At 37.1% G+C, this 14081-nt stretch overlaps 1 protein-coding gene across 7 annotated transcripts in view; it reads left to right on the forward strand.

Annotated features, from left to right (window-relative positions):
* Positions 1-14081, forward strand: part of CDIN1 (CDAN1 interacting nuclease 1) — a 229574-nt gene that overhangs the window by 84143 nt on the left and 131350 nt on the right. For all 7 annotated transcript variants that reach the window (XM_072738214.1, XM_025998427.2, XM_072738212.1 and 4 more), the window contains 2 exons: positions 10314-10393; positions 10751-10800. In XM_072738214.1, coding sequence (XP_072594315.1) covers positions 10314-10393; positions 10751-10800 — 130 coding nt within the window. The remainder of the gene's footprint in view (positions 1-10313; positions 10394-10750; positions 10801-14081) is intronic.

Here is a 14081-nt window from a genome sequence, read left to right on the forward strand (position 1 = left end):
GCTAAGCAAGATTTATGTAGACCAAATAAACATAGGCCTGCTGAAAGCGGAGCTTGAAATGTGAAACCTAGCTTTGGAACTGGTAACACACTTGTAAGAATTACCTCTTATCTTCTTGGAGTAACCACAGGGTGAGCCTAATCCTCCATGAAAAAGCCCCCAGATACTTAAAGATAACATTGAGGAAATATGACATTTTTTCTATATTGTGCTAAACATTCCTTTTTCCTCCAGATTTTCTTTTTAAGGAGGTCATGGTTTCACATCTTGGCAACCTGATCAATCTCCTGTCAACAGATGACAAAGTAATATTTAATCAAGTGCCAAATGACTGGTAGACAATATGAGTTCTCTCCCCAATATGAAGGAAAGGAAACCAAGTGGATTGGAAACATAAGGGGAAACTCTATAGAGGAGGTGAGAATTAAACTAGGCTTTGAAGTTTGGGCTGAAGGAAAGTTAAGAAAGAACATTCCAAATTTGGAGGATGGAATTGGGAGTGGCTGGGTAGGAGGGATGTAATTAAGTATATTCCTGGCATTAACCGGGTGCTTAATAAATATCTGTTGAGTGTGTGTTTGTGAAATAAGAGTTGATGGTCTATAGTAGCCCTAGATCTGCAGATTGCCTGACTCAACATGATCATACTTTGGAGACATCTTCCTCTTGTCCTCACACAATACTTTTTTTCTATTTGATGACTGTAGTTGAAGTTATTTCTTACAAGATTATGTACTAGAGAGCAGGGTTTAATTTGCCCCTAGAAGATTCTGTCATGTTAAAAAACACTGCTTATTTAGATTGTCAGATGGGCTCAGACTGCCTTAGAGTTCACTCCTGTGCAGTGGAATAGCTGGCGCGGGGGGGGGGGGGGGGGGGGGGGCGTGCCTGGAATTTTTGAGAAATAGTTCCAACTGCAAAAGTAAGCAAGCTCCTGTAGGCCACTGGTGGTATTGAAAAAGTCCACAAAAGACTTTGGCTGGCAAGCTCCCATGGAGATGTAACTTGGGACCTTGCTGACCTTAATGTCCAAAGGCCTTCAACCAGCATTTGAAGAGAAGATTAAATTCTAGCTGGTATTTTAGGCTTAGCTGTTCTGGAGCTCAGCCTCTGCAGGAGCCACATGAAAAGGCAAAACTCTTGGTATACTTTGGGAGCAGCTGCCTTCCCCTGCCAGCTGTTCAACTGCACGGATTGTTTTCTTGGAGAGAGAACTAGGTACTAACACCACCATCTGTCGGCACATGAATTTGCCTCCAAATGGTCCATGTCGCCTTTATCCCAGGATTGTCCATCCTTTATCCCAGGATTGTCCATCTCTCACTAGATCCTTTTTTCTCTCCTGACTGCTGCCATCCAGGACAGGTTAACTCCATGCTAGATCACCTGTGGTGCTTAAGACTATTTGTGACCTTGGATTAGGGGTCCCAACTAGATATGGTCTAGTCCTTGTTTCAGCTCAGATGTTACCTAGTCAAAAGACACTCTTTGCAGTGGGCAGGATTTCCAGGGACCTTAACAGCATAGAGGATTCAGCTGCCCTGGTTCCTTGCAGCAGTAGCTGGCCACTTATTTGAGCTTACACCAAGGAAACAAGGAGTTATAAATAGGGGTGTGATAGTGATTTGGGAGAAAGTCTCTACTTGCTTGATTGCCGGTGCTTGAAATAAGAGGGAAGAAAACACATGGCTATAGACAAGATTTAAAATAGAACCCCTGCCCCCTGCATAGAGTAGTAGCACACTTCTCTAATATACACACATGTGTAAAGTACTTCACCCAGGCCTTTTCAGAGAATAGATTGTGTTGCACATTGTACACTGGCTGCCACAGAGCATTGTGGCAGGGGTGGCATGTAGGTAGGGAGAGTCTGGCATTGTCAGATTTTGCCTGTTGAACAGATGCACTTCTGGCTGTCTCTCCAAAGCTGTGGCAATGACATACTTGCTAAGAACAGTCCCCCAACTTTATACGTTTCTGATGAAGTCTTCCTTCTTTTACCCTCTTGACAATAGAAGGTAATAAGTGATGTCTATATGGGTAATGCAGTCAGAACACACATGCCACACCATGCTCCAACACCAGCCAAAGCAATGAGCTAACAACTTCAGCTGCCCAAGTCTGAAACAGCATGTTAAATGCTCTTCCTGGGTTATTTTATTTCGTCTTCACAACAGCCTTGCAAAGTAAGCACCAGTGTTTTGCTGTTTTACAGACAAGGCAACTAAGGGTCATGGACATTAATTAGCTCGTTGAGATGACAGAGCTTGTGGGTTGAAAAGCCAGACCTCAAACCAAGTCTGCCTGATTCTAGCTCAGCTCACAACCACTGCTCCATGCTGCCTCTCCTTTTGAAAGTATTAGACTGCATAGCTTTCCAAGTTCACCTTTCTTTTAGAAGGCGTGTTTTTCCTCCTTTGAGGAAAATGTAAATAAACATTGTTTTGTGTGACATCTAGTTCATAAGGAAGTGTAAAGTGCTGCCTGGTTCCCTGGGGTGTTTGCTCTTGGAACCCATTTCAAGGGGAAGTTCATGCAGACCTTAGAGAAGCCCACCTGGAGGGGAATCAAAAGACCTCACCCCCAGTTCCTTCTAAGGTGAAAGCAAGCACAGATTTGCCAGGCATATAGGTGAGTCATGATGAAAGTGAACCCTCCAGCACCCAGATAATCCACTCCAAGTAATGTCACACAAAGACAAGCTATCTCCATTAACCCAGTTTAAACTACCAAATCATGAGCATGTTAAATTATTGTTTATAGCTTCTCCCCTCCAAAAAAAAAAAAGAAAGAAATAGGTTTATATTTGAGAAATTAATGGAACTGATTCTCAAACCCACAGAAACTTGTTAAGCTTGATGATTAGCATAGTGCTTTGGCCTGTCGCATGATAGCAGCTTTTGGAGGAGTCAGTAACAATTCATTTTCTAGCCACCAATGGGAGACCTTTCTCCCATTCCCTGGCCCAGCCAGACCCTATGCAGCAGAGAAGACTTTGGTTCCACTTTACAATCCACCCACTTTTCGGCCACCTGCTCTTCTCTCTATAGTTTGTGACTCCAATTTCTTAGAAGGACCTTCTCTTTTCTATCTAAATAACTTGGACTCCACAAAAATTAACAAGGAAACAGACTTTCCCTTGAACTTCTTACTAAAAGGTTTCCAAAAATTTCAGCAGCATAGCAGAATGAGCTTTTATTGATGGTCCATATTTCCAGGACAAAGACATAGAAATGATAGAAGAAAGAAACAAAAATCTTATAAATTACAAAACCAAGTTCAAATGAAAGGAATTTGATCTCTAGTTGCAAGGAATGAATTGAGAATATATATTCAGATTTGTAAATAGGGGCTCTCTCACCTTGTAGGTCCACAAAAGTTGTTAGCTTTAGATATGGACATGAGGAGTTGGGGCTGGGATTTTTAATTCCCAGAGGCAAAGATAATAGCTGGAAGTGAGCCTCCATATACAGCCCAAACCATGAGAAAAGGACTGGGGAAACTCCACTTGCCTGAAGAAAATGGCAAGGAAGCTTGCTTCTTGTATATGGTCTTGAGTTGTGGAATATTTGGAGGGAGAAATTAAACATAGGCCAGCACCATTTGTGGGTTTGGGTCCAAATTTGCACTTGTTTATATTGCAGGAAGCCCACATTAAGAAATTACCAATAAAACTGGCCCCTGCAAAAGTAAACATGAAACTGCTCTTTTACGGTTATTTCCACAGTGCAGCTCAAACAATTCTTGCTGAAATTAAGTTCACAGTAAAAATTTACAAACCAAGTGAAAAAACTACCATCATAGGAAACTTAAGTAGGTGGGTAGGTAGGCAGGATAGATAGAGAAATTGGATACCATGAACTGGAAATGAGAAAATTAATATAGGTTAAATCTGTAAGATGATGTTTTAAAATATAGAAATTATATAACCTGATCTAAAAAATTAAAAACTACCTAGTTAAGTGAAAGAATATACTGTGAAAAAAGAGACAAGTTTGAAAAAAACAATAACATTTAGAAATGATACAATTTTCATTGAAGTTAAAAGCTGGGTGGTACAGTTAGTTAGGCATCTGACTCTTGGTTTCGGCTCAGGTCATGATCTCTGGGTCGTGGGATAAGCCCCACTTTGGGGTCCACACTCAGCATGGAGCCTGCTTGAGAATCCCTCTCTCCTTCTCCTTCTTTCCCTCCTGCCCATGTGCTCACTCTCTCTCTAAAATAAATAAATCTTTTTAAAAATGGAAATGCATATTAGGTGAGTGAAGCATTAGAAGAATTAGAACAAAAGTTAGCGAATTTTAGGATGACTCTAAGGAAAGCAGCTTTAGTATGTAACATAAGAGATGAATAGAAAGGAAATATAAACATTTTAAAGGAATTGGAGACATAGGGGATAGTAATAAGGTCTTCTAATAGATGTCTAATGTAAAAGTTCTAGGAGAGAATGAAGGCCAAAGTATAGTGACTCAAAATTTTTCAAACTGGTCAAATGCATATATCTTTAAGTTCATCAAACATAGCTAATTCCGAGCAGGCTAAATTAAAAGAGCCATACCCAGGCACACAGTGATGAAGCTGTTGAATAACAAAGAAAAATCTAAAAGGAATCAGAGATAAAAGACAAATTATTTCTATAGGGATTAGTATTAGACTGACAGTAGAGTTCTTATAGTAATATCAAAATAAGGAGGAATCTTATCTTCAGAGGGTTGAAATAAAATGATACTTAGTTTATAATTCTATACCCAGCTATATTATCATTCAAAAGTGAGAAGTAAGTTAATTTCAGGCAAGACAAGACTAAGAGATTTAATACTCAGTAGTCCCATCTGAAAGAACTAATACACAGGTGCTTTAATAACAAGGATAATGAATCTAAAAGTGGAGAACAGAATTCAGAAAGCAATACTAAAGGAGGAAATTGGCAGACATGTTCAGAAATCTAAATAAATGTTAAACATTTAGAAAAATAAAAATTATATTAGAGTACTTGAGAACAGAACGAGTTTGTGTGTGTGTCTTTGTGTATGTATGTATATATGTATATGGAGAGAGAGAGAGATCTTTATTATAAGAAATAAGTTCACATGCTTATAAAGGTTGAAAGTTCCCAGGGCTACAGTGGACCAGCTGAAGACCCAAGAGAGACCCAAGAATTGTATAGTTCTAATCCAAAGGTCAACAGCTTTGAGATCCAGGAGGAGACAATACTTCAGTTTGAGTTTGGAGGATGTCCCAGATTGAAGGCAGTCAGGCAGAGAAAATAGTCTTTTACTCTGTGTTGTATGTTCTAGTCAGGCCTTCAAGTGATTGAAGGAGACCCATCCACATTGCCGAGTACAGTCTACTTTACTCCAATTCAAATGTGAATCCTGTCCAGAAACACCCTCACAGACATATCCAGAATAATGTTTGGTCAAAAGTCTAGGCACCCTGTGGCCCAAGCAATTTGACATGAAATTAACCATCACAGAAACTAAGAAATTATGTTTACAAACCAGGTGATTGAACAAAAATAATAGACATAATAACATGGAGGCTGATGGGAAGGGGGGGCTTCCTGACTGGAGTGAGTGCATTCTAAATTCCTTATATAGCTGACCATTGAACAACATGGGTCTGAGCTGCATGGGTCCACTTATATGTGGGTTTTTTTTTTTAATATAAATACAGTGTAGTACTATTTTTATAAATAAAGTGCAGTATTATGAGTTTCATATTTTTTCTCTTGTTTCATTGTAATAATATGGTATATAGTACATATAACATATAAAATATGTGTTAATCGACTGTTTATGTTACCAGTAAGGCTTCCTGTCAACAGCAGGCTATTAGTAATTAAGTTTTAGGAAGTCAAAAGTTGTATGTGGGATTGTTGACCACACAGGAGGTTGGTGCCTCTAACCCCCATGTTATTAAGGGTCAGCTGCATTCAAAATTACAAAGGATATATGATTAGATTATATATGAGTCCACTTAAGATTAACTAAAAATTAATAAAAATATGGAAGATTTAGGGCACCTGGGTGGCTCAGTTGATTGGGCATCCAACTCATGTTTTTAGCTCAGGTCATGATCTCAAGGTCATGAGATCAAGCCTTGTGCCCCTCTCCTCCTTTCTTTCTCTCTGTCAAATAAATAAATCTTTTAGAAAAAAAATAGAATATTTTAATAATAAAAGTAAAAACCTGGCCTACTAGACATACCTGAACCCCATACCTCAAAAATAGGAACTTTAGTATTTTTTAAAACCTGTAAAATGTTTATAAAAATTGATTATGTATGAAGATACCAATGGAATGAAACAGATACCTCCACATTAATATAAGCGTCACATACTTTGACCAATATGATCAAATTCCAAATTTGAAATAAGTTTTTAAATAGTTTATGGATCAAAGATCAAATCATAATGAAAATTGTAAAATATTTATAAATTAATGAGAACAATACTCATGGCATGTAGCTAAAGCAGAATTTAGAGGAAAAATTATAGCCTTAAAAACTAGATGTTGAAATAAAAGATTGAAAGTTTAAGTTAATAAAGATAGTAAGTTTGTAAAAGAAAAATACAGCAAACTCAAAGTGGAAAGCCAGAAATAATGATGACAAAAGGATGAATTAAATGAAATTGGAAGTAATGAAGCCGTAGAGAGAATCAACAAAACCAAAACTTAGTTCTTAAAAAGACTAGTAAAATGAATCAACCTCTAACAAGACCGATGAGTAAAAAAGTTTACACAAATTAATATTAGACTATTTAAAGTGAATTTAATTAAAGATACAGACATTAAGTCAGAGTGTTGGGGACATGGATGTTTATTATTTTAGGCTCTTGAAATATTTCACAGAAAACACAACATGATCTTAGGCATTATGCCTTAGATGCCTTAGTCCAGGCATTGCCTATTATCTATCTTCTGTAGCATGCTTTAACATGTACCAGTTCTCTCCTGTCCTTGTGCACGTAGCTTCAAGTGACTTATGCATTCCTGCTTTGTACATGCTTGGTGGAAAACTGACATTCCATCGGTTGAAGCAGTGACAGAGGTAAGCCCTAAAATCAAGAGGATGAATGCCTCTAGCAAAGGTTAGGGAGAACAAGTCTCCTGTCCACATATGGTCAAAAGAGATGGATGCAACTAGGGCATAGGTGGTAGCTGGCCAAGGGACGGACATCTTGCTTATGAAAGGTACTGGTTTCCTTGAACCCTTCTTACTCTTAGTCATCCCAAGATTGTTCAACCGCCTTTCCTTACCTGGTTGATACTCTTCATTCCTTTGGCAGTTCTTCACTTCAGAATATGTGTGTAAAAGTAAGTTTGCACTCTCTGGCTTGATCTGAGACACAGAGATACTTTGGTGAAGCCTAAGTAACTAAAATCCACAAACAGAAGGTAGGCACATCGTGGCCTATAGGCTAGGCCTTGAATCCCTATTTATTATCTCTTTGTTGCTCTAAAAATTGGCAGGTTGCAAGAAGGGAAAAGATACTTTATTGAGTTTAAAATGAATGTGGATTCAATATAGTTTTTACTCTTCATTTTAAAATGACTCGTGGCAAGCTTTCTCTGATTTGAATAGCGTTCTGTTGATTCAGACTATTTTTTAAGAAGTTTATGATTCTTAATTTTTTAAAAAGATTTTAAAAATTTTATTTATTCATGAGAGATACAGAGAGAGAGAGAGAGAGAGAGGCAGAGACACAGGAAGAGGGAGAAGCAGGCTCCATGCAGGGAGTCCAACGTGGAATTCGATCCCGGGTCTCCAGGATCATGCCCTGGGCTGAAGGCAGCGCTAAACCACTGAGCTACCCAGGCTGCCCTGATTCTTAATTTTTTAAGAAGTTTATGATTCTTAATTCTGATAAGCACACTATTCAAAAATATATTGCAAGGAAAATTAGGATGTCATTAGTTTCTGTATTCTATAGTATTTCCTTTTTTTCCCTCACAAAATAAGTGACTTTATCTTCATATATCCTAGACTGCTGTCCCTCTTCTATTTTAAAAGAGCTTTTAGGGGCACCTGGCCACCTCAGTCAACAGAGCGTGTGAGTGTGACTTTTGATCTTGAGGTCATGAATTTGAGCCCCACATAGGATGCAGAGATTACTTAAAATCTTTTTTAAAAATAAAAATTAAAAAAAAATTAGCCACTGATCTATGATTTGCAGCAAGTTATCCTATAATTTGGTTTGAGGTCAGTAATTTGGTCACATTGTCTGGCCATTTGTAGATTAATAATCTTTTCCTCACGTAGGTGTAGGAACAGTAGAACATCTTAGCAATGACCAGTACATGTGAGGCAGGGGGTCTTGTTTTCTTGAGACACCAGTGGGATCATAGGTGCCCTAAAAGAATGTGTCTGTCAACTGAGTGGCGGACCAGAGAAAGAATCCTCAGAGAAGATGACCAAAAGCGTGAACAACTGCTTTGATCCCCTCCAACTGGCCAGGCCTTAGAATTAAATTGGGAAAACTGAGTGAATAAAACCAGGTATGTTACTCTCTATGTAACACTGTTTTTGCAATAATCTGTTCTTTCTTTTTTTTTTTTTTTTTAAGTTTGATTTATTTAGAGAGAGAATGTGCATGGGAAGGGAGGAGCAGAGGGAGAGAGAAACTCAAGCAGACTCCATGCGGAGTGCAGAGCCAGACATGTAGCTCAGTCTCACCACCTGTGAGACGATGACCTGAGCCAAAACCAGGAGTCAGACGCTCAACCAGCTGACCCACTCAGGCACTCCTCTGTACTTTTACAATAACATGATTTGCTGTTTCATATTCCTAATATTTGTACACATATACATGGCAATTTTTTTCAGAAATAATGTAGTCAGCACAGATAATATCATTTTCTACAGAAGAAGATAGTGAATCTGAGAGTTGCCATATTCCATAAATTTGCCCTGGTTGCAGAGCTGATTGTAGAGATAGGGCTGGATAGGATTCCTCTGGTAATGATGTTCTTTTTAGTATTCCAGATAAGGCTTCTAGTCTTGCAAAACAAACACATGCTTACACAAATGGCTAAGTACATAAATGTGGCTATACACATGCAAAATAGGAAATAATTAAAGAATAGGAAATAATTAAAATAAGTGTGACGCATTCTTTCTTTGTGGACTCAGGTACTGCGCTTAAGCGAAAAAGATGTAATTTCCCTATATCTTTATACAGTATTTACTAGCATCTATCATATCTGTCAGTGAGTTTATGGTACTGAACTTGACAGAGAACATAATAATCTAAAACACACACACACACCCCAAAAATCATCTCAGTATGAATAATGTACCTGTGGTCTGTGTTCATTATATTAACTAGATAATTAATTATCCAATATGTACTTTAGTTTGTGTTTGTATGGATAAACCCTAAGCCATTTTGCTGAATGTTTGGCAATGATTCCATTGGAGGATTTGGAAGAATTGATTCCTAGGCTGCACTAGACTTAGCTTTAGTTTAGAGGCTTGCCTTCATCCCATGCAGAGGAAGAGGGGTTCAGGTCACCTTGGCTGTCACATGTTTACAGAAAACAACAGGGCTAGGATCTCTTACCTCTGTTTGCTACGAGTGTATCTGATACAGTATTCTTTATTCAATATCTCCCCTAGCCTCTTCTATAGTAATTCCTGGGGTAAGGTCAATTTAATTTACAATTGGCTATGAAGAGGCATATTTTGGAACAAAAATCCATATGTAAATATATACATATTTTTCCCACTTAAAATTCCCTCAATGGTTAGTCAGTTTTATCTACTTACCTGTAAAAAAATGGACATAGCATTTTATGGCAGTTGAGAACTATTTCAGAAAGGTTTAGAATTCAGGGATGCTTTCTTGGCTGAAAGTTATTTTTATTAACATCAAAAGTCTGACCTCCCTTCACTAAGTTCTCCATATCCATTTGCTTGGTTATAAAATACTTACCTGCAAGAGGTAAATATTTCTTTTCTGATTGTTCTTTCTGTGTTTTTTTTTTTTTTTCCCCCAAGCGGGAAAAAAAAAAAAAAAAAGCGGGCATTTCCAAAGCTAATTTATCTGCAAAGAGACATATGCTTTAGGTCTGTACTCGTTAATTTACCTTGGAAAAATTAGGTCATCTTCAAATCTGGCAGTGTGGCTTATAAACTTGGCAAAATGGTCTAATTAAAAGCTTCCCTGAGATATTTTAAAAAGGCAAAAAAATTATTAGTGTTGGTGATGTTTTCATTTTCATAGTTTGTGTATATATAGGTATATGTCACTCCTCATGCTGCACTAAAAGTATGTTGACTGTTAACAGTTCATCTCTTTTCTTCTACAGCCTCCAAGTCTGTTATAAATAGTATGCTACGGGACCCTTCTCAGATTCCAGATGGAGTTCTAGCAAATCAGGTCTATCAGGTATTAATCACAGCTGTCTATTTTCAGTGGCAGTGCTATCTGCCTAGCAGAGTAAAGGATTTTAAACCTCATTTAATTACTGTCATCATAAACTATCACTGAGGTCAGGGTACACCATAAATGGCAGTGCAATATTTGCGAGAAGAGCATTTCACTTTTTAATAGCTTGCTTTTATAGAGAATAAAAAGCATGTGATTTTTGTTTTCTGTGATTAAATCTTAACAGCCTTTTGATAGGTTTGTTGTGTTTTGTTTTGTTTTGTTTTTTTAAAGAAAAGTAATTACTGCTTTTAGGGTACTCGTTAATGGTCATGGTTTTTGTAGTCACCACAGACCCCTTCTCTGTTTTATCCACAGTGCATCGTGAATGACTGCTGTTATGGCCCACTGGTGGACTGCATCAAACAGTATCCTTTCCCATAAAATTTTAGGTGCACAATTGACGAGCTCAGACTCAGTGGAGGAGATGTGTCTAGCTTTAACCTGACATAAAGTTCTGCTTCACAAAACACATTTCATACTCTTCTACTTTACATTCAATCAACTGGAGGGTCACTGCAGACCATCCTTTTCTCCAGCTTAAGGAAAATCAGATGGGCCACTGGAGGCTGTCAGTTCAGCAGGTTACATTCACATGCTTATCTCAAACTGCCCGGGTTTCAGAGACCTTAAAGGTACAGAGTCACTGGGCTCAGAACTTACTGTCTGGGAATGTATTTCACCAACCCAATGAACGTCTGAAAAAATAGAATGGATTTCTATGTAAAAAGCCAAATGCAATTGAGTTTCCTAGAATAAATTTTGAGCCTAGAGTTCAAGGATGATGCAATTAAAATACCACAGAGACCATCATATCTGAAAGGGCAGTAGATTCTTGTTGCTCAGAGGCTGATTACAATCTGAACTGCCATTCGGATCCCTAATAAACAACTTTAGAAAAACCAGGCTAATTTTTCCCTCTGGAGTGAACTTGAGGCTTTGAAAACAGATTTCCAGTCATTCTTAATTAAAGACATCAGGATTACCAAAGAGTTAATGCTTACTTCTCAAAACGGGATTCGAGCAGATAGTCACTACCTCATGAAAGAGGACATCCTTCATCCATCCGTACATTTAGTAGCATCATGGCAATACTAAGGATTTTGATGATCCTCAGTGAAAAATGCTACTTAAGGAGTCAGTAACTAGGAATTTTTTATGAAAATTATCTTGCACCTAAATCCACGAGTCTCGCATTTCTTAATACCATAATATGACCTTCCTAATAGAGGTTTCGTGAGTATGGATAGCACTGTGATCAGTTGAGACTCAGTGCTACCAGTCAAAAAGCTTTCTGTTAAAAACCTTTTTTTGTTGAAAGTCAAATGTGTGTGATGTGTGTGTGTGTGTGTGTGTGTGTATGCGCGCGCACGCACCTGCATGTGTGTTTATCCCACCTTATTTTTACAAAGGCTTAGAGTCCATAAAATTTTTGTAAATAAACTCACTCATTTTCTTTTTCATAAAGTTAACCTTTTAAAAATAACCTCTTAACAGAGCCCTCTTATAAGAATATTCACTCCCTAAGTTATAGCCCTTTATGTGTTTATTCTTCAAGTCTGTTTCCCCCCAGTGTCGTTTAAATTAATAAAATCACAGCACTGTCATAGCTTGCCTCTTTATTAGACCAAAGTGAAACCATAATTCTATTTTCAATATAAAATTAATGATAGCATTGGAAAGTGTAGGAGTGCCAACCTCATGTTGCTACCGTGGTAAAGTTTAGCACATTTGTATAACAACTAACACCATCTTGTTATCTGGGGCAGAATTACATGTTAATCTTAAAGCACATAAAATAGTTAAAGATCAATTTAAAGTTAAGGTTTTAAAAGCATAATGTCTTTTGAAGGATTGCATATTGATTTTAAATATAACTACCTAATTATATATGCATGGACTAAAGTATGAAGTCAACTGCTTTGTAAATGCCAGGAGGCTATTTTTCAGTAATAGTTGAGATGCTTACGGGAAACTAGATTGCTGTATTGCTGGCTAAGAAAATGGCTTGTGAGGTTATTTACAAGTTTTGCCCCATGGTCACAGCCATACATCAATAATAGGTATTATTATAGACAAAGTCTAAGTGTTTTCTGCTTATAGAGCATTATAAATTCTGTTCAGAGTATTTTCTTTACATTTTTGCCATCATTCACTTTTCTTTTTTGGCTGTGTTATTGCCAATAGAATTTAATGTAGTACATGATTTCAATTGATAAAGATAATGATGTATGTCTATAAATTGCATTCACTGACTTGATTATAATTTTGCAGTTCCATTGTGCCTATTGCCAGTAAAACTACTGTTTTTATAAGCTTTGTTTCCTAGACCTTGTATTTTATATATGTTTATATCAAGCAAAGAATAATCAAGAAGTATGTCTTTCCCAAATTTCAAATCGGTGATTGCTTTTACCATACAAAATGAAACCAGCTGGGAAATTTATAGAGAACTGATTTTATTTTTACATTGAGGCAGTAGCAGTTTCATATAATGTAAATATACTTGCATAGATGTTTCCTAGACTGATCCACAGGAATTACTTTATTTCACACTGAATAAAAATTAGTTGTTTTCCATGTGAGTGAAAATGCTATTTGTATGTTGTTCTGATAATTTAGTAATGTTTACATTGCTTACTGTTGGTGAATTACATCATTTTGTAAGAAAGAAAGTACACATTTAGTAAATAGAATAGGTGCAAAATCTTTTTACTCCATTATGAAAATGTTACATGTAGACATTTTTGTAAGTAGAATAAAGGAAATTGGTCATTTATAAATAAGACACCACAAAAAGCACAGTAGCATAGAGTGTATAACTTGCCATTGTGCTTTCTTTTTCTTTTGGCATCTATGACATTTTTTTTCCTTCATAGCCATGTCCATCCACACCTTTCCTGCCACAAATATATTCACTGACACAAAAGGTGTGAGAAGCCAGCCACTTCTACTTTCCAAAGTGTGACTCCAGGACACAGCTATTACACAAAGACCTAAACAGAGAAGCAAGGAAACATAATGATCCAGGAAGCTTAAAATGCTGTGGGTTTCATTTCTGTACTATCAGTAACCTCAGTTTCATGATTCAACATTTTAGATGTAAATAATTTACAACAATAAAAGTGAGAGCGCATTTATGTGGATTAGAACTAAATAATTGAGTTCTAACATGTGGGATGCCCCTAATAATGAGAGACCACTGAGAGGTATTCATCAGATGTCTTCACTGGACTCTGCACATGTATGAAATTTTGTGATTTGAAAATTCGTTCCTTTATTCTGTTTCCAATTAGAAATTAAATAAGCACAGCTATATGCATGATTGGGGGAGAGGACAGCAAGGAAAATTGCAATGATGATGAATTGGGGCTCATTTTGACAGTGGACATGAGTGGCCACATCTCTTGAATTATGATTTAAATGTGTAGATAAAGGGTAGATAATTCTCTAGGATTTTTTTAAACAAATAATGCATACATTTTATTTCTTTTAAATTGCATTGCACTCTTAAAGTGCATGATCAGAATCAAAGAGTCTCTGTTAAGCTGAGGAGTGATATGACCAGGTTGACACTATCCACTGGAGAGTCAGATAATTTATACCAAATGCTTTTGACAGAATCAAAGTATCAGAATAGGATAACACT

The sequence above is a fragment of the Vulpes vulpes genome, chromosome 15 (genome assembly GCF_048418805.1).
Source record: "Vulpes vulpes isolate BD-2025 chromosome 15, VulVul3, whole genome shotgun sequence".
NCBI lineage: Eukaryota > Metazoa > Chordata > Mammalia > Carnivora > Canidae > Vulpes > Vulpes vulpes.